This window comes from Achroia grisella, unplaced genomic scaffold (assembly GCF_030625045.1).
Source record: "Achroia grisella isolate CSIRO2021 unplaced genomic scaffold, CSIRO_AGI_Agris_v1 utg777, whole genome shotgun sequence".
NCBI classification, from domain to species: domain Eukaryota; kingdom Metazoa; phylum Arthropoda; class Insecta; order Lepidoptera; family Pyralidae; genus Achroia; species Achroia grisella.
The window spans coordinates 12,645-40,525 of record NW_026713017.1 but is presented as its reverse complement, the minus strand read 5'-3'; the positions used below and the strand labels follow the sequence as shown (position 1 = coordinate 40,525).

The following is a 27,881-nucleotide window of genomic DNA, read 5'->3' as shown; positions in this document are numbered from 1 at the left end:
CCGTGTACTGTAAAGAATCCACACAGTGAGAATAGCAAACCACATTCATAATACATAATACAGTAGTGACAGGGAGTTGGTTTAAAAGAAAATGTCAGCGTAAAAACGAGAAAAGGCAAACAACGTTGGTGCGGGCATGTGGAAAGAATGTCGTTTGAAAGGATAGAAACAGATATACAATTATATAATGAAAAGCACAGATTTACAGGGATAATCGTACAGCCTGCATTTAGAAATTTCTGCTTTACATTAGGAATATCAGATATAGTAGATAAAAAACTAACTAACTTAACATGGTTAATTAGTCAAATATTATTTAACTAATTGATTAAGCTAGAGTTTAGGTTTAAAGCATCGTGGCTTAGTGGTTTTCCCGAATCTAATCTAAGATGTCTTAAGTTCGAATCTGACCGACAGCAAAAAGAAAGTTTTTGTTTTAAGTTATATTTCCGATAGGCTCTCCGGTGAAGGAAACATCAATATCGTAACAATTAATCCTACATGACGGTGGCCTCAAATAATATATACCGAGAATATGGGCATGTGAATAGTTATGTTAACTATAAAATCGACAGTTGACAATGCTATGATATCCTATAATATATAATATTATATATACATATATAGACATATATATTTGTAAGATATCACGCAACAGTTATATATATATAAATATTGTGGTGATATGTGTGTAAATATTGAATGTCATTTATATTTGCAGCGCCAACAATTATAAACCCACGGTTGACTGGTAAATAAATATGCTAACAAAGGTCTTAACGCTCAAAGCAATCTCTAACAGACAACCAGCCAATGGAGTATAGGAGTAATGAATAAATTATTTAAATTAATACAAAATTTGTCTTGAAATAAAAGTATAACTATATTTAAAGTATATTCATTTTCGACAACATAACCACATTTTAATTAAACTACAGGATACGAAAGAGAATTATAGAGTATTCATATACGTACATAATCCTCGGTTTTTTATCAACAAGATCCGTGAAGTTGCATAAAAAAATCAACCTTCCAACTTGAGATATTAATTAAAATTTACTTGCAAAGTTGCAAGTTAGTGCATTAATTCTGCAAGCTAATAAAAAATGTTTGCGTAGTCTCTATAAATCATGCTTAAACAGCTATAAAACTTTTTACACTAATTAAGTACCTAACAAATAGTTACCCGCAGCTGCTTTCCCAAGTTAACTAATAAAGCTACGTTTTTCAAGATGCAAACATACATATAATAAAAATGTAAGAAATCGCTGTCTGTACATGAAAGATATTTAGAATAAAAAATATTATTCAGGATATTCATTAACGTAATAGAACCCAGAACCATTCATTTTAGATTGTTTTATTTCGTGTGTTTGTCTTACATTTGCGCGTACAGAAATTGCTTAATCGATTTCGATGCGATGATAAAACAAAACATAGGTCTTATTTTATAAGTTGTATTTTACTCAAATAAATGAGAGATCTGTACAATAAATTACAATTATGTAATACCAACGATTACAAGCGTAATAGCGAAAGATTTCGAAGTTAAGAAATTCTCTTTCTTAATAACTACTGGTATGTAAACCACACTTAGATACAAATGCACCCAGACATGTGGACTTGTCTAGTATTGCATTCACTATAAATTGACTATTCCTCTAATAAGACATGTCGCATAACAGTATAAATGGTATTTTTTTCTATATTTCATTAAACGCCTCATCTGGACATTTTTTTCAGCGTTTATGTTGAGGCTACTCGCTTTCCTTATTAAGTTCCCAACTAATACGATCTGACGTTGAACGCTAGTCCTAAGTTACTATTAAATGCTTATATAAAGTTCTTTATGATAACACTCTTATGACTTTGAGTATATTTTTTAATTATAACTAACTTTATGACCGCTTCATTTAACATCTATTAAAGTAAATTTTAGCTCATGCTAGCTTTATTATATTTAAGTATATACTGAAGTAGGTATAGAAGCCAGGAAAGGCCCGACTCGTAGATAAAGCAAGATCTCAATTCCATGCTATTTTATTTTCTACCGAGGAAGGACATTTAACTTGGTAGAAAATAAATAAAATAGCAGTGTATTACTACCGAGATAGAAATTAAACAAAGCCATTCGCGTGGATATCTCCATGTCACTACTGCTATTATTATAGCTGAGTTACAATTGAAGGTTGAGATATGGTAGTTACAGTCCTCTGGTACCGAGGGGAAAGGGGATTGTTAGTAATGTGGACTGATGATCTTATTGCTAGCAATGTACAATGTCAGGTTGACCTCCACGCGGTTCCCCCTGGAAACCATCGTGATAAATTCTTAGTGAATTCGTCACGATGGGCTAACTAACCTGACCTCATGCTCATCTTATCATCCTCCACTGGTGCGCCACCAGCGCAAACCGTTAGCGCAGGCGGGTGCACCATTCCATTATCATCCATAAAAAAAAAGTCCTCCGGTACCGTAACACAAGTCATATAAGGCGTGGTGCTATTCATGCGCAAAGGCGACGATTGTCACTTCCCTTCAACCTTTTCAGTTACAATAACAAAATGTAATATATACAAAAGAAATGATGTATCATCATTACATAGTATAAAACAAAGTCGCGGTCGCTATCTATTGTCTGTCCGTGCCTATGTATGCTTAAATCTTTGAAACTACGCAACGGATTTTGAAGCCGTTTTTTTTATATATATAGATAGATTCTAGAGGAAGGTTTATATGTAAAATGCATGTACAACCGGGCGAAGCCGGGGCGAGTAGCTAGTAGAAAATAAAGCGGTAAGCATTACAGAGACCATATTAAATATTACACACTTAATGACCTAATAAAAATATTTCTTATATACCGTATACAATAACTGTGTCTTTAAAAAGGGAGAAAAAGTTATATCCGATCCCTCACTTTACTAGACCGCAATCTTATCTATCTCGATTAAAATGCCTATTACATTGATATTGACTTGAAATGACTTCATCTCGCGATAAGTGAACGTTCCGAAGAAAAAGTGCGAACTTTTTTACACAAGTCAAAGATTTCCGAGAAAAGGTAAAACAAGATAATCTTCTTTTTGAGATACTTCGTCTGAAATTAATATTGTTATTACTTATATCAAAGCCTTTGACGTAATACTCTAAGCGAAATGATAGACTGGTTTTGTACAAGTTTTAAAATACTTTTGCCTGACTTTTCCTTGTAATTAAGAAGAAAATGGCTAAGCATAATTATTGTTGACCAAGACAACCCACGTGCTAAATGTTCTTTAAGATTATATCCTGACTTAATTACAATGATTCAAATTATAAAAGTCAAGTAAATTCTGCTTCATAAAAATTTAAGAGGGCGTATTCAAATACGATATTAAAATAACCAAGTAGTCGAATATAATATTTTTACTCCTCCTAATTTCAGATTCAATCCTTAAATAAATATAAACTGTTTTCATTTTGACATAATTAATATGCAACCAATAGAGGAGGAAACTCTTTAGATTAGAAAGGATATATATTATAAAACAAAAAGAGTAACGTAGTACAAAAAAATAATAATGCGTTGTACTATTCATGCAACCAACATAAACAAGCAAGAACCGTACAGAAAATTACAGCATTAAAAATTAAAATTAATATTTTAGTGACAACTACTTTTTTGTTATCAGTAGTGTCAATCAAGAATACAACCAATCTAATGGTAAATTGTTTACCATTACCGTAACCTTTGGACGCCGAATACACTGGTGGTACGTTGCACTATATGCACGTTGCCAACCGTTATGAAATCTTAATATACACTTAACCCTACATAATTAGCTGAAACTAATATTATTCTATTTTATTTTTATTTATTTTATTCAATTAACACAATATAAATATACAGCTAATTGTCAATAATGTATACATTATTATTTTGTTTATTATAGAAGGCAACGCTTCCGTGCACACATCAGCATCTTTATTTAAAAATAAGTTTAATAGATGCAATGCTCGAACAGTGGGATAATTACTAGCGTGGCTTTATGACCTCAATCTGACCATAATTAGATGCCCAGATTATATTTGTTTTTGTATAATACACAATTTGCCTCGCATACTTGATCCTAACTGGCACATAAGCGAAACTCCCACCCTCTACCAGATTAATTAAGTTCATAAACGGTCACCGGAGTATTTCTTTGAAATTTTCGCAATGATAATGCCTATAAGGCTTAACAAAGAACCATCATCTTAGTGAATGAAATCAGAGTTAGTAAGTACAAGTGTTTTATTTTCCATTATACTGAAAAGTCATTCATTCTTAAATGTGATTTTCACAGAAAATGTTGGGCAATTTTTAACCTAAAACTTTGGAGTCCTCCGGGAAAATTGTGAAGATAAAAAGTTACATAGACCCAAGTCGCCGTAAGTCGGGATGAAATATATTTTTAATTCATATTTTCGTTATAAAGGACTAATAGAGGACTATATTCAGACTTAGTAGCATCATTATTATACCTGTTCTCGTTGTTTTCACTTATGATACTTAATACAGATAAGACGTACATATAGAGAGATGACTCAAGTGTCTTAAATTAGAAGCATATTAATCGAGAGATCGGACGAAACGTGGTCTAAATGGTCGTGGTTTAAACCATTCCTAAAGTTAATACTTGGAATAAACCTAACATTATTATGAATCCAGATCTAACAGAGGACTACTTAGTACTACAGTTAAATCGTTCATTATGTATTCCATACAGAAATCAGTCACTCATGTCTGTTAGCGTACAATTACGTTCCGTTTTACCAGAAATATGAAAAGATCAAAAATAATATTACTTCAAATAAAAATGTATAAACTAAAAATAAATTTATTTCTATTTATCTATGTCTTCATTATAACTATTTCATTAATATATAATATTTGTTAATGTACTATTAGGCTGAAAATCAGTTTTAAATTACAAGTAGGAGTCCTATACGGAGAAAAGGAACGGCGGGATATTTTTATTGGATCAATTCGAATGGTGACTATTTCAAAGTCAAATGAGTGAAAAAATAACAAATAACGTCTTTTATATATTTTTATTATCGTAAAATTAGCTTTAAATATTTTTAGTTAATATATTTTTAATTTAGTTAAAATATTTTTCGAAAAACAACAACTTACAATACAATTTTTAAAATGGAGTTTGATTTTTTGCATTTAGACCACTGTTAAACTAGGGGCATCGCAGGTTTAACTTTAGACCATAGACGCATCACGATTTAGAGATAAACTTCATTTTGTAATAAGGAATACATTTGTGAATGGTTTATTATTAGTGCTAAACCAGGTTTATCTTTTTGTAATAAAAATGCGACTATTATTTACACATATACAATTCAAATTATCAAATAATAGTATTAATACGTTTTATTTATACTATTGAGTACCCGATATTTCAGAACATATTCGATTAAAATTTCAAAATGTCTCTTTCTTACTCTTCAATGGTAACCTAACCTAAAATATAAAAATGCCTATGATAAACCAACTTAATCTTAGAACCGGATTCAGGTTGCCTGTCTTCTACGTTTGATTCAAATATGATCAGAGAAACCTAGGCACGACAAATATCAATTACCACGACGAGAAATTACAGTCGCGCAAGTGTATTAATTTTGGATTGTAACTTCCAATAGTTGTAACTATGTTAACATTTTAACCGACGACAAGTTGATAGAATTTTATATATATACAATATAAAACAAACATTCAAATATATAGATAGACAAGTAATAGCAACTACCAAAATCAATCTTCTTCAGCGTATATCACATGAAACAATTATGAATATGAATAAGACGACCTCTACTGAGATTTTATTTTAGCACTGCGTTTATTGTTCTATATTCTATAATGTAAGGTGTTCTCATTTTCCAACATGTCCACATTTTGTGTGAGATGCAAACATTAAACGTCTTTGTGTATTCGTATATTTGCCAAGGATTTCATTGTGCATACTGCTAATGTTTAATGTCAAAGAATAAAATGCCATTACGTTTTAAAGTATTATTTTCACTTTTGGCATTAAACAGTAGAGCTACGTTTTGAATTTCTAATAACTTTCTATCTAATATTATGAAGGAGAATGTAAGTTTGTTTAATGTTACTGTTTCATGTATTTTTAATAGAGACGTAGATACAAAGTTAGTCTATATTTTACGCCGATCAATGAAGTCTATTCCAGCCGCGAGCAGAAGGTATATATTTAACAGAAAAATAAGCATGAAGGATTAATGAACAAACATTAGATATTCTTATTATATCAAAAATAATCGACAAAGTGTGATATTGTACATTTAACAAGGACATAATGGAGTCTTTGTGAATAAAATCGTGAAATCAAGAATCCCTCCTACCTTTGATCGAGAAGTCCTTGATATTGGGATGTTACACTAAAATTTTAATATTCAAATACGAAATTTTATCTACTACAATGTGACCAGGTGTGACAAAAGGAATTGTAAGTAAATTAAATTAAATAGTGTGATGTATATAATTTAGGGTTTTTTCCCTATTTAGACTGCTTCAAGCGATTTGGGTTGAAAGGTACGAAGACGTACTAACTTATTTCAATAGAATGGCAACTTACGGGGCCTGGGGGAGGGGTTGTTGTTTGAATAAATAACCCCATTGCCAACCTAGCAATGTATAATGTCCGGTTGACCTCCACGCTGTTCCCTCTGGAAACAAATGTGATAAACTCCTTGTAAATTTGCCAAGATGGGCCATCTGACCCGACCTGATGTTCATCTTATTATCCTCCACTAGTACTCCGCCAGCGTAAACCCTTAGTCCAAGCGGGTAAACCATTACATTATCTTCCATTAAAAAAAACAAGTAACGTACCTAACGTTATTTGATTATTTTATGATTATGGGCGTCACAATACCATACGCCCATGATACCTCACATATATATATATGTATAATTGTGTATGAGCGGTGCTGTTCTTGTATATTGAAAATGGTTGCTTTCAGATTGTTTACCATTCCATCAAAATAAAAAAATGTTAAGTGCTTGAGCGAGTAAATTTACAGGTGTAAGGACACCTTAGAATTATCTCATAGTATGATTACGTACTAGTATTTAGTAGCTAGAATAATATTATAGTTCTCCAGAGGTTACTGTAATAATTATAGTTCGTGAGAGCACCACTATATATTATATATATTAGCGTTGCAAGAATTATATTACATACCTAAACTACGATTGTACGTAATTCATTTTGTAAATATCTCTTACTTAGAATACCCTTATCTAAAGTAATATGACACATATGGGTAACTAGTTCTAACCCGCATCTTCGTTTAATCTTTGAGACAAATAGCCTGTTTCCGTTCTCAATATACACCTTCATGTTTTTATTAAGATCCGTTTAGTTTTATGAAAAAGTAGAAAGTCTCCCGTATTATTTGGTTTGTTACCAGTACTTCAATCAAAGAATAATCAGTCAGAAATATAAGTTTATATGCAAACTTTTTCGGTGTCAGTCAGATTTGAACTGACGACTTTTCGCTGTATTTCAGGGTAGCAATCCACTAGGCTACGACGCCCGCTTGGCTCACGACTAGGGTCAATACACTAAAATGAAGTCTAAAAATATAAGTTAAGCTAACCGTTAACCAAAACTCAACGTTCCGATACATTTAACACAAAAGAAGTCGATCAACTTGAATGATCCACAATGTTTGTATATGCTCCTTACAATAAGGTTTTTATATATATTATATAATATTAGTAATATAATTTATATATTCATACATAGAGAGACGAACTTCTTAGCATTCCATGGATTCACCGTGCGGGTGCCGGGTCATCGTGCGGCAGAGAGGCAAACTCCGAGCAGTTTCCTAGACTTACGACCCGGGTGTAGTTTTAAGGGGGAGGTGTAGGAGATGACTGGAATGACAAACAAGCCGACGACCCACTTGATGGTAAGCGGTAACTATAACTTAGATACATGAACAGCACTTTATTATGTGACACTCATTACCACTCCTGCGTTATCGTATTTGAAGACAGAGATGTCATGCCTCTTATTCTGTAATTTCAGTTATCTTGTTAAATAAAAATTGCTCGTTTTACAAGGTAGTACGGTCGAAACTGTCAACTATAACTTACAATCATGAACAGCAAAACAGTCGTTACAAAATGACTTCTTGTCGCCGGTGTCACGCGTTGTCGTTGTTAGACAAATACCCTAAATTGTCACTACCCTATCTCACCCTTCAAATCAGAACGCAGCTTTCAAACTAAACGGCTGGCAGCAGAAATAGGTGAGACAGATACCCACGCACACAATTTAGTACAAAGAATTCCTCTGAAATATATATTTTCTTACCGATACCTTAAAAATGTTCTCTCTAATACATTTCCCAATGCGACACGTGCGCTATCTATTGTAAGCGATTCACAATGGAGGTATATAATATTTATTAATTTAATATTAATAATAATAGAGACATGTAGGCTACCAACCTCCTTACGTTCACAATAGTCACATAACACAATACATCTACTGAAAAGTATATTTTTAAAACGTCAATTATAATCACCCGCCTACTAATTATTTATTGATCTAGAAAGATGTTTTATGTAAATTTTATTTGTTATTTTATTCTGTATTTTATCGATATTACAAACTTCGTTTTTTTATATTTAATCTTTTATTATTTTTACTCCTTCTGTTATCAACACGCCAACTTGGTTAGGTTATTTCATTTCATTTCATCAGACGTTTATTCAGAATTCGTTTGCAATAATGTTTGTACTAGCTGAAAATGACTCCCACTCAGCATTTCTACTGTTGTATGACCAAGTTATACCAAAGCGCTGAGTTTCAGACATTTGATATGAAGGCCGTCAGCATGTTTTTCATTATAGTTTTATAACAAAAAAAAGTTCAAAATAGTTCCTAAAATTGTGTGTCTCTCAAAAAGGTTGAAAATAATTCAACTACTATATTTTTTTTCTGTAAAGAATTTCAGAGGTTTTTACTCTGTATTTATTATTGGTTTTTAACTGTGTTTGAGGTGGACTGCTATCGACGGTTTTTTGTTAAATTAGATGAAATAAATCAGCAACATTTTTAGGTCTGAATCCAGTAACTAAAGTAGCCTTGCATATGTTTCTTAGTCAGTTTTATTCACTGAAGTTGGTGTACAAGCTGCCGCAGGATGTAGTTCGACCAAAGATCATTATTTATTCGGACGACGAACTCTCATAACTGTGATGTCGACCCCAAAACGTGTCCCAACTTCATCCAAAGTTATAGACATTCCTTTTTATTATTCACAAGACTTTTATAAGCTAGACCTGAATTCTGCTACTATGATTCTAGTGATGTTATAAAAGGAAAAGTTTGTTCACTATATTGGGATGTTTATTAGTCAATCATGCACAAATGGCTTATGCATTTGGATGAAATTTTTTGTACATTGTTATATATTTTTTTTATGCTTTACTATCTGTTGCACATGACTACGTCCGCCGTATTTAATAATAATATTTTTTTTTAATAAATAAGATTTCTTTAATAAACCTACCCAAATAGTCTTTTTTAAACTTTCGTATTTAATATACATTATTTATATTATTAACCAGGTCTTAACACGAATAATTTTATGGCGAATAAAAGTATTTATTCGCCATAAAATCGTCTCTCGACGTTTCGACTAGGTTGCCATAAAATTATTCGTGTTAGGATTATGCATTTAGTGAAAAGCTTTTAATTCTAAATTACAAACAGATACTCCAATTTTATTTATTTGTACAGATAAATTGTATTTTCTACTGAAATTTCAGCAAAGCTATAATATACCTACTCTCAACAATTCATCTCGTGATTTTTGTCTTTACTCTTCACAATGTCTATATATTCTCGCAATATACGTTTGTTTGAGTTTGGGTATTGATTCATTAGGATCCTATTAACTTAATACAAACTTTTACTTTCAGAGTTCACTGACATATGGTATCTTCAGAATTTATTTTCAATTATATATTTTTAGCGAACTCATATTTCTCAAGTTGTATGATAATTAAAACAGGATATCTTCAAATATTTTATATTTTAAATGTCATAGAATAGTAAAATTCATATAAAAGCGAAGTGTGTCTGTTGGTCATTTTTTCACGACTAAACAACCGAAATAGAAATGAAATTTTATGTAGGTAGATAAAATAACCTGTTTCAAACAAAGAATAGAATAGAAAATCATTTATTGAAATAAACTAAATTTAAGCACTTTTAAATAGTCATAACAATGTTTTTTTTTAATCTACCGCTCATTCGGAAAGCTGTCTCATCACAAGAAGAACGAGTAAGAAACTTGTGTGTTGTTGTTTTAAACAATCCTTGTAAGTTCATATTAAATTGTCGATGAAAGTTTTTATAGGAAAGCGATATCTCATAATAAAAATAAAAAAATATACAATGCGAAGTAATATCTATAAGCAAACTAAATATAAAGTATCAGCTATTTAAGATATTAGAATGAATCCGCTTTTGAAGATAGACGGTGCACATAAATGTTATATAAATCAATTGAAACCCATCTAATAGAAAGTAGAGTCAGATTATTTAACTATTATATAACACTACACACTAAAATATCTAAAATGTTATTAAACTTTACAAACGTTTAATAACATTTTAGATATTTTTTATGTTAAAAAACATGCGAACAATTTATTAAAGTTATTGTAAAACAGTAAAAGCCCTTTTTACTGAAACTAAAGATCACTTTAGTTGCTATATAATTTTTTTTCTCATGGTAAACACTTCGATTTTCTCATAAAATATATCTTTAAATTAAGTGAAATAATATTAAACCTATAAGAACACAGTTAAATTATTAATGTATAATGTAAAATATATGTGTAATGTAAAAATATATTTTAATACTTTTGAGGTTCTTGGCACAGAGATTTTTAAGCTTAAAAGGAGGCTTAAACAACTAGATATAATTAAGTAAAAAATGTGCCATCGAAATAAAGAATTTAGAATTTTTTAAATTGAATTAGATGTAGACATTGTACAAAGCCATTTACGCTGAGAAAGAAAGCATAAGGTAAGAAGAAAAAACCATTTAGTGCTTTAGAATAGCAAGGAATCAGGGATACTACCGGCATCGCACGATAATGTGAGAGAGAGATACGGGCATCACATTATAGTGATGCCCGTATCTCTGGCGTTTTTCATATAATATAGGTGACAGTTACCAGATACAACCAGGTGTACCATTGTACCACTTATATGTCACTCTAGTTACATAACAAAACAATTCAATTAAAAATTCAATAGAGAAATTAGCATTACATATTTTTTTTAAATAATACATTATATTCATGACCATCAAAAAAGAATGCAGGCGGTTACATCATGCTATTGTAATCCATGAAAAAAAAAATCATTAACCTTTTTTTTTTATGGATTATAATAGCATGATGAAACCGCCTGTGTTAACGGTGGCGGATGTGGATGATAAGATGAGCATGAGGTCAGATCGCTTGTCGTGGCAAAATCATCAGAAATTTATCACGATGGTTTTCACTGCAACCGCATGGATGTCAACCTAACATGGTACATTGCTAACAATGTATATTACTAGCAATTCCCATCCCTCCAATAGATTTATGATACTCATTCTATGTAAGGATGAAGATGTGATGTTTCTATTTTTTAAGATTTTCATATTAGGGTCAGATCATTTTAGGCACGAGTGCGCCATTACAAAAATGGCTATATTCCCGAAATAATCAACCTTAGAGCGCTTAAAGGTCACAGAACACTACATGCAAGGGAAATCTTTCTTATTTGTACAACAAAGGTCTAATATTGACCTACTGCGAACTTCGGTCGGTGACCTTACAAGTGTCCTTAGTATCCTAGTGTCTTACTGTCGAGAAAAAAGCGATTGGCGAATATTTTTTTATAATTTGTTTACATATATCGGTTTACAATAAATATATTAATAGTTTACTGTGACAACTAGTTCTTGTGTTGTTGTGTGTGGGTAGGATATTACTTTATACGCCTTTACGAGTATATGAAGCGTACGATCGTTACTTGTATTAATTTTTCAGTCAAAATAAGTATTTTATTATTAAGAGCTATGCCCGGAAATTTTATCTGCATGTAATTTATAGCCTATGTGTTATTCTGATGTAAAATCTATGTTACTGTAAAGTTTCAGCTAAACCCGTTCAGTAGTTTTTGCGTGAAATAGTAACAAACATCTCCATCTTACATCCAAAAATTAAGAATAAAATATTTGCACATCTACAACGGACGCTAAAAATAAATTTAACATAAGCTATTTGAAACCTCTATTATCACTTTGCTGGAAGACAATAATTACATAAATATGATTAAAATAAATCTTATTCCACAATATTGAAAATGATTTTTGTTATCAAATAGGAATATGTGTATATATTATATTTAAGAATCCTATCGCTTTTACATTTTATCAATCGATAAACAATTTGATCGCTTCTTCTTAGAGGTCAAACCACGGCTTTACCACTGAATTCGTTGATACGAGATGTTTGTAGCAAACACCAATTCGCTCTTAGAAGCTCGTATTAAAAGGATACTTTACACACTACAAACATGTGATGTGAGAGCGACCGATCCAGTAAATAGCTATGAAAAATAGTTGCTAGTGAGGAAAATATCGAGATAGGCTACGTACAAAATCGACTGCGTAGTTATACTATGGGCGTCTCATGGGCACGTAATATTCGTTGCACTTTTCATGTATATAAGTTTATATTACTTTATCTACCCAAAGGTAGTCTGGAAGAGATTGCTTAGACTGGCGTTATACTAATTTATGCGTACTTGTTATTTTAATTAATTTCTTTATCTAGTGCAGTAAAGAACATAATTAAATAAATAGGCGACTATTGCCACTTTATCTAATGTCATATATTGTGTCCACTTATTTACCATTCCTAACCCATAATAAAAACCAAACCCAAACGAATACCAAAACTGTAATGAAAAGGGTTACGATTTCTTCAGTTTAATTGTAATAATTCGTTTCTTAGAATCTCAATATTAATATTCCCCTCGCTATTGCAAAGGAATATATACCAATACGTAACATGACGTATTTATATGTATGATATGACAACATTCTTTTGTATTGCATAAGAAAAAATTCTCATAATGCAATACCAAGAACAATATGCTTACACACATTAACATTACGTATTTATTCGCAGCTTTATTACGAAGGCATTTAAATCAATTTCATTTGACCATAAACATTTATATCCTAAGTATTATAGGTATGTTACAATGAAATCATAATTTATACGTATAATTAGAAAATCACGGGATCTTACCACGTTTTATTTTAATTGAGTTCGCGATATTACGGCATTGTTACAACTGCCATCCGCATAAATCAGCTATACCGGATCACTTGATGGGATCGGGTCCCAATCACTGTATTGATTGATGATTGATTGATAAGATATCCAAAGAATGGTTAGAGATGCCATATAAATTTACACTATATACCGCGTCAAATTTAAAACAGTATGAAATCATAATTATACGTAAACTTGGAGCTACTTTAGAATATTACAACGGCTCACTAGCTGATTTTCTGTGGTTGCGTGTACCCTGTAATTTCACTGCCATACCTCACCCTTCTATTAATAAATAAAAAATAAAATATTCAACCAAGCTTACCTCTGTTGAAAATACAAGCACGTTAGGGAGAAAACGGCTAAAAATAAAATAAATAAGGTGACACGATTCCTTTGTACTCTTACCTCACCTCAAATATTTACAAGTAAAATGTTTTAAGTAAAAAGGTTTGATGAATTGGCTATATAACATCCATTTTATCTAAAACACCACATTATTATTTAATTGTTTCTAAAATGTGTTAATATGTATCGTTTTTTTACTAGAACAGACTTTGTAGAAAATATCCTATTTTTTTATTGAGGTATTTGGGCTATTGTCAGACCTGTAACACTGTGACCTGTATGGATCTATTGTATTCGCTCTTTTACAAAGTTCGCTACCTAGACACGTTCGGGATAAGAACTGAAGGATATATTCTCAGGAGCGATGGTTTTTATCTCCTCAGGATAAAGTGTATAATTTCCAAATATAGAGATATTTCTTTTAAGCATCTGTGGGCTACAACAACAACGTATAAGCAGGGCTTCTGCTTGGCAAAATAATAATAATAATTATTATAATGATCTCGCACAGCGCCATCTAGACCCAAGTTAAGCTAAAGCTTGTGTTATGGATACTAGGCAACTGATACAAATACATACATTTTTTTTTGTAAATACATACATATTATACAGAAAACACTCATACTGATACAAACTATTATACTCATGAATACAAATGTTTGTGCCGTGAGAGGAATCGAACCCACGACCATCGGAAGTTAGACAGTTCGCTAAATCGCTAGACCACCGAGGCCGTCATCTACTGTCCTCAGTATTTTTTTTCTATTCGATATTAATTTTGTTTACTTTCATGAAGGTTAAACATATATAAGCGGAAAACATAATGATGGCGCTATAATATACCTAATAATGAACGAATCGATAAACCTAAAAATATCTACAAAAGTCCTCATATGAATTAATTATATTGACATTGACTTTGATAGCCAGACGGCGGACTTTCTGTCAAAGTTGTTTACTTTTCTAACATTACCTAATATTAGTAATCTTGTTGAAGAGAAAACTTCGATGTTTACGCGGATTTAGATGGAATTTGATACACACATAAACCATATCGTATATAATGAGGTATTCGATACTTTTTATTCATGCTGCCAAAGCCGTTAAAAAAGTTTTTTTTTTTCTAAAACATTTTATCAAAAGCCTTATGTAATGAACTTGACAATACACAGCCATGTAATTATGTTTATTTCATACTAGTTGTGCCCGCAGTTTCACCCGCATGAAATTTATAGCCTATATGTTATTCTGATGTATAAGCTATGTTAATGTAAAATTTCATCAAAATCCATTCCGTAGTTTTTGCATGTAAACAAACATCCCTCCATACTGACAAACTTTCGCGTTCATAACATAAATATAATTCAGGATTATCTATTGTAAAAAAAACCATGCTAATTCTAACATGAGAATATAGAAACACTCCCTTAGCTTTGAACAATATTTATTTTTCTTTCTGTGATATTTAAATACATATCGAGCGTAAACAGGGTTGACAATGAGGATCCCCTTATATCTACGATCTTTGGACTTCGATACGAGAACATTTCCTTCCGTACAAGTTTTTATGAGATTTTGACTCATGGAAACAATTTAAAATGCGATGATATACGGGACTAATGAGCTAAATTGAAGTAATATCTCTTTGACTTCTTCATACGAGGCTAAATATTTTATCGTTGCCAACCCTACAAATGGAATACGTTTCGTGGAAGTCATAAACAATAACATAGTGTTAACGACTCACCTGTATGTTATTCTATCAAATACATTTTATTGAACCGGGTGTTATTTTGCGGAAGTTCAATACACGTGTCACAATGTGGGTGTGGACATGTTGACAGTCAGATTTTGGTCATTAATTGGGAGGGTCATACCTTTACTAGAATAGCTATTGGAAAACATCAAGCAATATATAGTACCGTACTAGAAGAATTAAACAATTAAAGAATTTATTTAAACCAAAAACAAAGTTATAACAATAACATATTAAACGTAAACAACTACATTAGTTTACAAAAAAAAACTGTGTTGCAGTTATTTGCACCCATCTCCGGAGCATTGTATACAATTTAAATAAAAACAAATGAAAATAAATGAATATACTACTACTGATTTTTTTGTTCTTTGTAATTGCAATGGCAAAATAAAAAGAGAAATCAGATCAGGATATTCATCTTATTAATATTATACACGCGAAAGTTTGCAAGTATGAATGGATGTTTGTTACTCATTCACGCAAAAACTACTGAGCGAATTTTGATGAAACTTTACAGTAATATAGCTTATACATCAGAACAACATATAGGCTATATATTTTCCGCGGGTGAAACCGTGGGCACAGCTAGTACTCTATAAAAGCTTATCCAAAACAACATCCAAGCATTATCTTAACATGACCCACGTGATTCGTAGTAAAAACAAGGTGACCGCCGAAACTGAAGAATTGTTTTCCATCCACAAAGTGTTATGGATGTTTGACAATCCATATACATTACATACATACATTGAAAGCATTCTGTTGTTATCCCTATATTACCTGAGCTTGTATAATGTTATATAAAATCTATTTACATATGTATATATACGTATATTTCTTCCGTACCGATACCAAGTGCCATTGTTGTAAGAAGTGAAGCTTTAGAGGTGAGGGTTTGAGTCATGATGAAAGTCTCACGATTACAGGTTTCATTTTATCTTCTTTTCCTTTTGGGTTCTACGCCTAATTTTCAATTCGTGAATATAACGCTAACTCGAAAACCTAACATTATATACCTAACCCTACCGCGATTGGTATAAAAAATTATGATAAAAAAGGTACTGTTATGGTAATATTAACTAATCAAAGTTTCGTTTATGAATGTGTATAAATAAATCTCTAGACAACTATATTGCTTAAATACAGATTCATAGCTTCAAACCCGTATAGAAATGGGATTAAGTTGACGTAACCCTTATTGTTTCAAGGGAGATTTATGAAGTTGGTAAGTTGATTCCCCGTACCGAGAGATTGGTTTTCACTTTTTCAAATTCAAATTCAAAATATCTTTATTCATGTAGGTCTATTACAGACTCTTATGATATGTCAAATCTACCGTCAGTTCGGAATGATATCGAGATGAGAAGAACTGACAAGAAACTCAACTCGTATTTTTTTCAAATAATAGTGGAACATGTTTATGATAAATACAGTTATTAAAATTCAAATTTGGGAGAATAGAGTGACCACCAGCATATGCTATCGCAAAGAACAAAAAATTTAATCAGTGTTCACAACCTGAACAGACCAGTCCTCACAAGCAGCACCCGTTCACGAGTATGACGTATGAGCCAGCCATCATTGTACTCAACCATATTTGAGGGAGCACATCGACCCGGCCCACCACGCCGCCACAAGTTTGAACTTTATAGCGAGCATGACTGTTTCAGGTTACTCCACTACGTCAATTATATTATTTACAGCATAGGCTGTACCGATCACAGTTTTCACCCATTACAATATTAAATTTACATTATTTAATTTACAATATGTCATTACAAAATTTATAATAAGTTTATTGTTATTACATTATCCATGTCAATGGGAAAAATTATATGCCTCATAACAAAAGTTAAAATTGTAATTAAGTCCACACATTGTAGTCATTTAAGTAGTCGTTTATTTTATAATAAGCTTTAGAGCAAAGTGTTTTTTTTACATGTATCTTAAATTTGGCTTCACTTAAATTTAAAACACTATCTGGCAATTTATTATAAAAACGTATACAATGTCCCATGAAAGATGTACTTACTTTTTTGAGACGATAACTAGGCATATTTAATTTATTTTTATTCCTTGTATTAAAAGCGTGTAAGTGACTATTTTTTGGAAATAAATTTAAGTTTTTGCGTACATACATAATATTTTCATATATATATTGAGAGGGAACAGTAAGAATACCTGTTTCTTTAAAGCGTTCTCTAAGAGATTCGCGACACGGTAAATTATATATTGAACGAATTGCTCTTTTTTGTAATATAAAAATTGATTCTACATCAGCCGCTCTTCCCCACAATATAATACCATACGACATTATACTATGGAAGTAACTAAAATACACTTTTCGCTGTTGCAGTATCAGTCAACTGTCTAATTTTTCTGATAGCAAAAGCAGCCGAGCTTAGTCTTTTGGCTAGTGTGAATATATATATATATAATACCAAGAAACGAAGTCTCATCAACAAAGTCCAAAACATGATGATTCATACTAACAGTTGTCGTTACTTGTTTTACATTTGGTAAAGAGAATTTAACACATTTTGTTTTCATTGAATTAAGCGCTAGATTATTTGATGTAAACCAGTTTAGAACATCCTCAAGAGCAATATTTATATTATTAAAATCCTTTGTATTTCTTTTCACTTTGAAAATAAGTGATGTGTCATCAGCAAACAATACTATGTCAAGTATGTTTTGAAACTGGTATGGTAAGTCATTTATATAAACAAGAAAAAGAAATGGGCCAAGTATAGAACCCTGGGGTACACCCATTTTTATAAATGACCCCTTGGACTTGCTTCCTTTAATGTCTACCACTTGAATTCTATCGCGCAAATATGATCCAATGAGTTCTGAGGATTTTTCTCTAATTCCATAATGCTCTAGTTTGCGTAATAATATCCTATGGTCAACGCAATCAAACGCTTTAGAGAGATCACAGAAGACACCAATGGCATCCTGTGAATCTTCCCAGGCACCGAAAATACTTTGTATTAAGTTAATGCCTGCATCAGTAGTAGACCGTCCACTCATAAATCCAAATTGCTGTTTATGAAATAAATCATGTGTATTAAAATGAGCTAACATTTGTGTAAAGTATCTTTTCAAAAATCTTACTAAATACTGGTAAAATTGAGATAGGTCTAAAATTTGATATATTGTCTTTGTCACCAGATTTAAATAGCGGTATTATTTTACTCACTTTCATTAGATCTGGAAAAACACCTTGATCAATGCTCATATTAAATATTTCAGTTAAATGTGAAGCAACTTCACTTATTACAGTTTTCATGACTCTAACTGACATACCCCAGATATCCTCAGTTCCTTTTAGATTGAGAGCGTTGAACGTTTTTATCACACAGGAGCAACTGATATGATGAAAAGTAAAGTCATGAACGCAAGGATTTATGGTATTTTTTAATAATGTTTCAGCTAAACTAGGTGACGAGTTTAAATTTTCCGTAGCTTTGAGAGGTATTGTTGAAAAGAAATTATCAAAAGTTTGAGCAACTAGTTCATTATTCAGTATGTAAGGCCATACTTTTTTGAATAACTTTGAATAATTTTTGACATATTCATAGAATATAGGATCACGCAAATATGATCTAATATCATATAATTGATACATATTTTCCCTACTTATATTGATACCTAATGTTGACCATTCAGCGTACTTAGAATTATTGACTTTAAGTTTCTTTACTGTAAAATTTTTATCAAAATGATTTTTTATTATATTGAAAAAACGATTATATGATATATTTGGACCACTGTACCACGCTATAAAATAATAAACAAAAGATGTTCCAAGAAATGGTTAACTCAAGGTTTTGTAAATACGCTTTGAAGAATATTATTACTGAAGATTCTTCGTTGGCAAAATATTGAATGATCGCAAACAAATTGGAACGCAGATAAATTCAGGTAAAGTAGACTTAAATTTTCTCAGCTTTTGCTGAATCAAATGCGGTACTTGAGGTATTAATGGGCCTGTATCAACATTTTTCGTGGATATGCTACAGCCTTATCGATATTATAAAATGTTTACTATGATTTCTAAAGATGACGGAGGAATTTAGCGCATCAATTAAAATTGATAATAAAAAGCTTAAAAATTTTGAATCCAATAAAGTAAATTAAATATCAGACAGATTTTGTCATTGCTCCAAATATACATTGTTTAAACACCGTAATTAAATAAAGAAGCAAATAAAGGTCTGAAAAAGATTAAGAAATCTACAAATGGCCGGCTAAAATTAAACAATTAAAGATAACATACCTTTTTTCCTTGATCTTTGTGCTCCTGGACATATTCCTGCTTCAATGGTTCAGTCTGTAAATCTGGCAAGGAGTGGCTGATGCGAATGGCTGCTTGACGAGATAAGGAATCGCAATTACTATCTTCTGACTCGCGTCTAGTCCTATAAAGAAAGAGAGCAGTTAAGAAGGAAAAGTCAAGAGATCTTCTAATGATAATAAGTTTATTGTGCAAAAAACTGTTACTAAAAATGAATTTCACTAAGTTTCTATACCCAGTAGATATATATAAAGCAAGCAGTTCTTAAAAATTATTTAACACCAAATATAGTGCAGTACTGAAACTATGCCAAGTCTGTATCTCAGACAACAGATCTTTGTACTAATAATAAATTGTTAGATCTTTACACGAATCATTTTATTATAAATAACATAATTTCGTCTGTCCATGGCCAGTTTTTCATTCATTCTTTTCTTTTTTGACTTCTCGACTTGGTTGTCCAAGTCGAAAGTGATGAAAAAAAGGGACGTAAGTACATTATTTACCATAGTTATTATTAAGACCCGATTAACTATATTATAAATACGTAGTAAACGCTATTAAAAAAAAATATCGCATCTCTAAGCCTATCTTTGTGCATATTCTACTGCATATATCACGAAAAGTATTATGAGGAATTGTTCGGATTAATACCAGCTGCTGAATTTCACCATCACACTGCCCTCCAGAAACTAAAATACCCTTACTTATCATCTGGATGAATGGCGATCGTCCACCGTGCATTTTTCCAAGAACATTTTGCCACGCACATCCACATTGTAGAATCACCCCCCACCATTGGTATTTCCAAATCGATACGATTTTGAAACGGCCGTTAACGCGCCGTTGCTCAAACTCAAAGATGTTACTAATAACATAATTTTAGCATAACACATCCAATATTAGATGATTACCATTATAGTCAAAATCATCTAATATTGAATATAATTAAATTAAGATATAATGCTACAATAGACTGCATCATGTTTGAATAATGCAATGTTGTGTAGCATTGTTGAATATCGGCTGTTAGGATCTACGCAGAATCTATTATTCGCTTTGGACAAGATCCCGCATTCTGTTTCCTAGGGACTTACGGTATATATGTTGTAAGGTATTATACGAGTATTTCACAGAATAATAAGTACACGAAAATTGTTATCCCTCGTCTGCATAGACCTTTATTATTAAGGTAAATGTAATATTCAAATTGGCCCACATTTCGTTAAGCATACTGTTGTAATTCAATTAATTCAATGAGATAGAAACCAACATATGTGAAACTAACCTTTAACCGCGATTTCCGTCTTCCTTTTTTTTTAATAAATGATAATAATAATAATAATAATAATAATAATAATCTTTATTAAATTCAGAAGGATCGTTACAATATTATTTATACAATAGGTACACATTCCAGACAATATCAATCCTTTCAGTATTTATGTGTAGTCCTGGCTTCTGAACTAGCATTAGGCGTATGACAGAAGCCAGTTCCTTCCCAATACATATACTTTTATTATAGAAGGATGAAAATTATTATAACATGATATATATAAACAATATTTTATCAATAGATACATATTTAAAAATCTAAATTATAAGAAAAACAAAGGTGTTGAAATAAACATAACATTTTGCACTATATTGTGTGTGTCTTATGTACAAGTATGATGTAAGTGTGTTTATATGTATGTATGATGGATATGTAGGTGAGCGTGCATGTACGCATTTGATGCGTGTGTTTAAGTAAAAAAAAAAATATATATCTGCAAATTAATTTTTGTGATGTTAACAAAGAATATTACTGTACATTTAATAAATTTTCCGTATCATCGTATTGTAGCTGATTTAACCATTGTTTAATTTTATTTTTAATTTGATATTGAGTCATACTTTTTGGGTTTACAACCTGACTAAACACATTGTATAGTTTTGGCGCAAGATACTGGTATTGTTGACGTGCAAATTCACTTTTGACCCTAGGTACAGGATAACGATTAAGTCTTTTATTGTTGTTTGATATAGATGATGCACTTCCATGGTATCTACGAATACATTGGTATATATATAGTTTGCGAACAGAGAGGACATTGGCTAGTTCATATACTTTGTATGTTGGATGCCTAAACGGTAGGCATAGCAGTACCTTTAGTACAGCTCTTTGTACACGTTCAAGTTCTAATAAATACGTCTTAGCAGCTGCACCCCACGAACAAATACAGTAGGTAAGTAGACATTCTACTAACGCTTTGTACAGCTGAATAAGTAGTTTATGGTCCGAAAGTATTCGGAGTTCTTTAAATAGATATATAAATTTACGAACTCTTTTGGAAAGTGTGGATATATGTTCTTTCCAATTTAATCTATCATCAATGACTAACCCTAAATACTTTACATTGAATGCTCTTTCAAGTATAGAACAATTACAAGATTTGTTTTCGTTTTGACTAGAGCGATTACACGGAAAAGAATGTAGTTTTAAACGTAAATCTCCTGGTGAGCCCCTGTTTGTTTTGCTAAAGCAGAGATATTTCGTTTTACTAGTATTTAACCTGAGTAAACTATCTTCTAGCCAGGCTGTGACCACACCTAGACCATCTTCACTGATATTAACCACATTATTCCAGTTAGAGCCATGGAAAAGAACAACCGTATCGTCTGCAAACATCTGAATGTCGGCACCGGGAATGTACATTTTTGACAAGTCATTAACATATATCAAAAACAATGTAGGGCCCAAGGTACTACCCTGTGGAACCCCGTAGGAACCAAAATTGAAATTACTATTATAGTTTTCAACGCGCACACACTGCCTCCTATTCAATAAATAACTTCTAAACCAATTAAGAGCATTGCCCCTAATACCAATATTTTCCAAGCGTGTGAACAAAATCGGAATCGATACGGTATCAAATGCCTTTTGTAGGTCTAAAAAAACTCCGAGACATTTTTCATTGTTATCCGTGTAACTAGTAATTTTATTAACAAGTTGCAAAACCGCATCATCCGTCGACCTACTTGACCTAAAACCATATTGATTGTCACCCAAAATACAATTTTTTTTCAAGGTATACCATTAAACGCTTATTAGTAAGTTTTTCAATAATTTTAGAAATAGAACTAAGTAGTGAAATTGGCCTATAGTTAGTAGGTAATTTTTTATCACCGGCTTTGTAAACGGGACAAATAACAGCACTCTTGAATACCTCCGGAAAAGTACCATACTCATATGTCAGATTAACCAAATAGGCAATAGGTTCAGAAATAATATGGCGGCAGCACTTTAATATTGACGATGTTATTTTATCAATGCCAGGCGCAGTACCTGTTTTAAGATTCAATATGATGCTTTCTACCTCCTGCGAATCTGTAAGATACAAGGACATTGTATTTAAGGGGACATCACAATGTCTTGCTTTGTTTGATAATGTATATTCGTCAGTATCAAGAAGATTTAAAGTTCCACCAGCCAGATCACAACCAACCGAAGTGAAAAAATTATTAACTGCATCAAGAGAGTCTATAGCAGACGATCTCAAATTAAGCAATTCAGAGGATGATGTTTTCCTTTTATGCGTGTTTCCCAAATCCTTAATTAATTCCCACGTTTTCTTTGCATTACCCTTATTCAATTCCAACTGTTTATTATAGTAGTCTCTTTTCAATGTGATAAGAATTTTCTTTAAAGTATTCCTATAGTTTCTATACCGCTTTTTTACCTCATCGTCATTGTTATTGTTACTTTTTCTCAATAATTTATGCATTTTATTTCTTTTTCTTATTGATTTAACTACCCCCGTAGATATCCACGGTTTTAAAGGTAACTTTCGCTTAGAAACTTCTTTTACAATTGTATTACAATTAATTATTCTTTCAAGTTTAGACGTTAAAATTTGTGCAGCTATGTTTGGGTTCTGTGTAGAATATAATTTAGTCCAGGATTCTCCTTCCAAGCATCGGTATACTCCATCTATGTCAATTCTGGTATTTTTAGTTGTAGCTTGTACTTTGGAATTATTAGTTGAATTAAAATGTAAGAGGATAGGCGAATGGTCTGTAAGCTCGTCAAATACAAATGTCTGTACATCAGATGAGGATTTCACCATAAAATGATCTAAGCATGTTTTGGACCTAGTTGGACAATTTATCCCTTGTTTTAAGCCATGCATAGCCATTAGGTTTAGATAGATTTCAGCAGTTGTACTTAACTTTTCTGATACTATGTCTATATTAACGTCGCCGGTTAAAATTATACTCTTATGTCGGCAAGAAAGTAATATATTATCCAAAGAATTTAGGTATTTAATGGGGTTCTTAAAACACGGTGGCCGGTAGGTACAAATTAATGAAGAGTGGTCTTTAAAATTAATAACAAGGCAGTTTCCCTCAGAGCAAGTTGGTTCAAAGGCTGTAACATCGATACCATCCCGAACGTACACAACAACACCATCATTCTGATTTAAACTATTTTTAGTTTGGTATATTACATAGCCATTTAATAATGGAGGCTGTATACTCTCATTTGTCCAGCATTCTGTAAGAACCAAAATATCTAATATTGTATCAAATTGCGAAAGAAATGCTAATAATAGATTTATATTAGAATTTATACTTCTTATATTGATAGTAAGAATCTTTAGTATACTACTTATAGAAATTTTTGGTGTAAACAGCCGCGTATACTCATCAGGGTCACTTATTCTAACACATGCTATGTGTCCGAAATTATCAATATCTTTGGTTAAATTTTTAGTTGGATTAAATTTTAAAACTAGTATGTTCTAACGTATCAGTACAGGGCTCCAAAGTTAATAGATAAATCAGGTTTTTGCATGACTTTATAATTAAATACAATACTATTTCTATGCCACTAATGTAGGTATACGGGAAAAATTCATTACGGGTAGAATTTATCATTTCATACTTATCAATATATATATCCAGCTGTACTAATGTATACAGAAAGTAACAATCTAAGCCATAATAATAATAATTATGATAATTTTCTATGCATTTAAAGTGTATAAGTGTAAATAAGTATACTGTGATTAAGTTATAAATATGTGATTGTATCTTTATACGTATATAAATGTGTGTATGTTTATTTAATTCATAGTGCAATTTGTTTATATAGTGTGAAAAATTAATATCTGTATATAAGTGGGTAAACAGTAAAAATGATTCGTTCATATACAGTCGCGCTAGTCACTTTTGCGTATTAAGTCGAGATAGATCTTCTTCATTGCGTACACGAATGGCAGGGCCGGCTTCAGTTTTACGCAAATATATGTTACCGTGTGTCGTCCAGCAGTAGCTATATTCTTTAGTTCGTGCAAGATTTCGAGCCAAATAAAATAGTCGCTTTATCTTTGGCGCGAGATTTTCCGAAATAAAAACCGGAATTGCTGGCCCCTTAATGTTCATGTTTTCTGTAGTAAATTGTTTCTTTTCTTTCCTATATTTTTTGTAGGAGTTAATCAGCAGTTCTTTCTTCTGGGTTGTACTGAATTCTACAATTATTGGAGTAGACGATGGTATAGGTGTTGCCATCTTTTTAGGCCTAGTCCTAAATATGTCTTTTATATCCTGTGTATCAATAGAGAGATTTAAAATATTACTAACATTTTTGATATACTTTTTTAGATCGTCCTTTGTTTCTGTTTGACTTTTTGGAATGTTTCTTATCTCTATGCTGGACGATCGCATACTGTTTTCGAGATTATCAATCCTGTCCTCCAAATTTCGTATATATATTTTATTTTCCTTTTGTTCGTTTTCCATATGATTAACTTTGCTTGTTAATTCATCATATTTGGTAGACATAAATTCTAAGCACTTAACCATTTCTACATTTTGCTCCTTAATTTCATTCATACCCTTCTCCATTGCTTTAAATTTTTTGTCTTGTTTTGCCATCCTTAATTTCTTTCATGTGTTGATTCATTTCATCTTTAGTTGTATAATCCTCGCCATGTTTTCGCTTTTGCCGATACGTCGCGCCCGCCACATTATTTTCTTTACTCAAGTCCGGCTCTGAATCATAAGAATGTGGTGGGGTGCGATCCACTGGCATTTTTTTTTTTTTTTTTTGATGATAATCTATGTACTTCCTTGTGATACAATCTACACATTAAATTGTATTAATTTTCATTCAACGAACAGACAGACAGACATTATTTAGATTTTGTAATATTTTTATTACAAAATTTATTACAAAATCTTTATTAAGTATGAATGTCTCTGTTAAAGAAATATTGTTAACTTTAACGCATATTCTTATTTCAGTTCAATAGACAATTTGTAAAATCGAAATTAGAAGTAAGTGAACCAAATTTGAATAAGAGATACATTAATGATTTCTTATGAACAAAATTATGATGATGAGACTTCAAATTCGATTGTCAATTGTGAAGCAATTATACGGAAAATTATGAAATCAAAACGGTATTGTATACTCAATGTTTTTCTATAATCAACTATCTATTCACAAAAAAATCTAACCACAATTCGCAACATTGTGATATTATATACTAACACACTAGATTAGACACTTATTGCTCTTATCTTAATCAATTGCGGTAACTACACTGCAACGTGGTAGTGTAATCAAATATTTAAAAATATAAATAAATTTTTGAACAATATAATGTAAATATGTGTAGTTTTTATTATAGTTATATAAATTTTTTTCTCGTTTATATTACTAAGTTTAGTAGATTGAGATGATTATGTGGCGGTTTTCTGTACTTTCAGCCAGCAATCTTTGAAAAGTCTATCAACCATTTTAGTTTTCTAACAAGTTATTTCTATATCAATATCAAGATATTCTTCCAATAATATAAGCAGAAAAAGAAAGAGGGAATACAAAAAACATCACTGTAAGAATATATTAATATAAAAACAATACAGTTGTACAAAAGTTACTTGTATTGTTGTTTCTCTTGTTATTCAACTAATTAATCATTGTGACATCATATCATCACACTAGTGCGATGACATTTTATCAAGTTGGTAGTTTTAGTAAGGTGCCATTTGATTTACATACTTAATATACGAAAAGCATTCTATCCACACTAATATTATAAATACGAAACTGCGTCTGTCTGTTTGTTACCTTTTAAGATTTAACGACTGAATGGATCTTAATCAAATTTGATATGAAGATAGACTGTATTACGAGGATACACATAAGCTAGCGTTTATCTCAAAAAAAAATATGGGAAGGGGTGGTAAGTTTTTTTATGTATGATAATGGAATGGTGCACCCGCCTGCGCTAGTGGTTTACGCTAGCTGTACATCAGAAAGATGATAGCATAGACATGAAATTAAGTCATTTTGCCCATCGTGGCGAATTTACCACTAATTTGACCATAATGATTTAAGGAGGGACCGCGTGGAGGTGGAACTGACATGGCATAATGCAAATTCAAACAGCAAAGACTATCTACATTACTAACATTCCGCTAGTTTTCATTAGGTCAGTCATCTAGTGGTACATAATACCTCAATGTCCTGTCTATATGATGACAAAGCTTTCCTAATGAGCGGTAGATTAAAAAAAATGTGATGATTATAAAAGTTCGTCAATATAAGTTTATTTCAATAAATGATTTCTATTATATATTCACCTGCCCATAATCCAACGCCACGTGGCGGCACACTGGTAGCCGACAGCGGCCAGAAGGACCGCGGCCATCGCTGCTAGAAGCAGGGCCGCCGCGTAGTCCACTGTGCTGCCGCGCACCGCCGACTGGCCCTCCAAGCCTTCCGGTGGCCACGCAGCTGTAAACAACATCATTTGAATGGTTTGTCGAATGCAAGAAACCTGAAGTATCATCAGTGTGAAGTGAGACACGGATGGCCTCCCTCTATAGCAATGGCATTCTCGGCGCTTCGTACTATTGTTTGTAATTGTGTCATTATATAATTAAAAAAAACGTATTAATATTAAAGCGTGGGTAATAATTCGTAACAACTAACAAGATCATTGAATATAGAGGGAAAGGCGCAAATAAGAAGTTTGCCACGTTAATATTATCACATTATT

The 27,881-nt window shown here is 31.8% G+C and overlaps 1 protein-coding gene across 1 annotated transcript in view; it reads right to left on the bottom strand.

Moving 5' to 3' along the window:
• LOC131850592 (synaptotagmin-10-like) overlaps positions 1–27,629 on the bottom strand; it is a 63,990-nt gene extending 36,361 nt beyond the window's left edge. The window contains exons 1-2 of the mRNA XM_059200881.1: positions 27,463–27,629; positions 19,813–19,954 (exon numbers count right to left, since the gene is read on the bottom strand). Of these exons, the coding sequence (XP_059056864.1) occupies positions 19,813–19,954; positions 27,463–27,629 (309 nt within the window). The remainder of the gene's footprint in view (positions 1–19,812; positions 19,955–27,462) is intronic.
• Between the last annotated feature and the right edge of the window lie 252 nt (positions 27,630–27,881).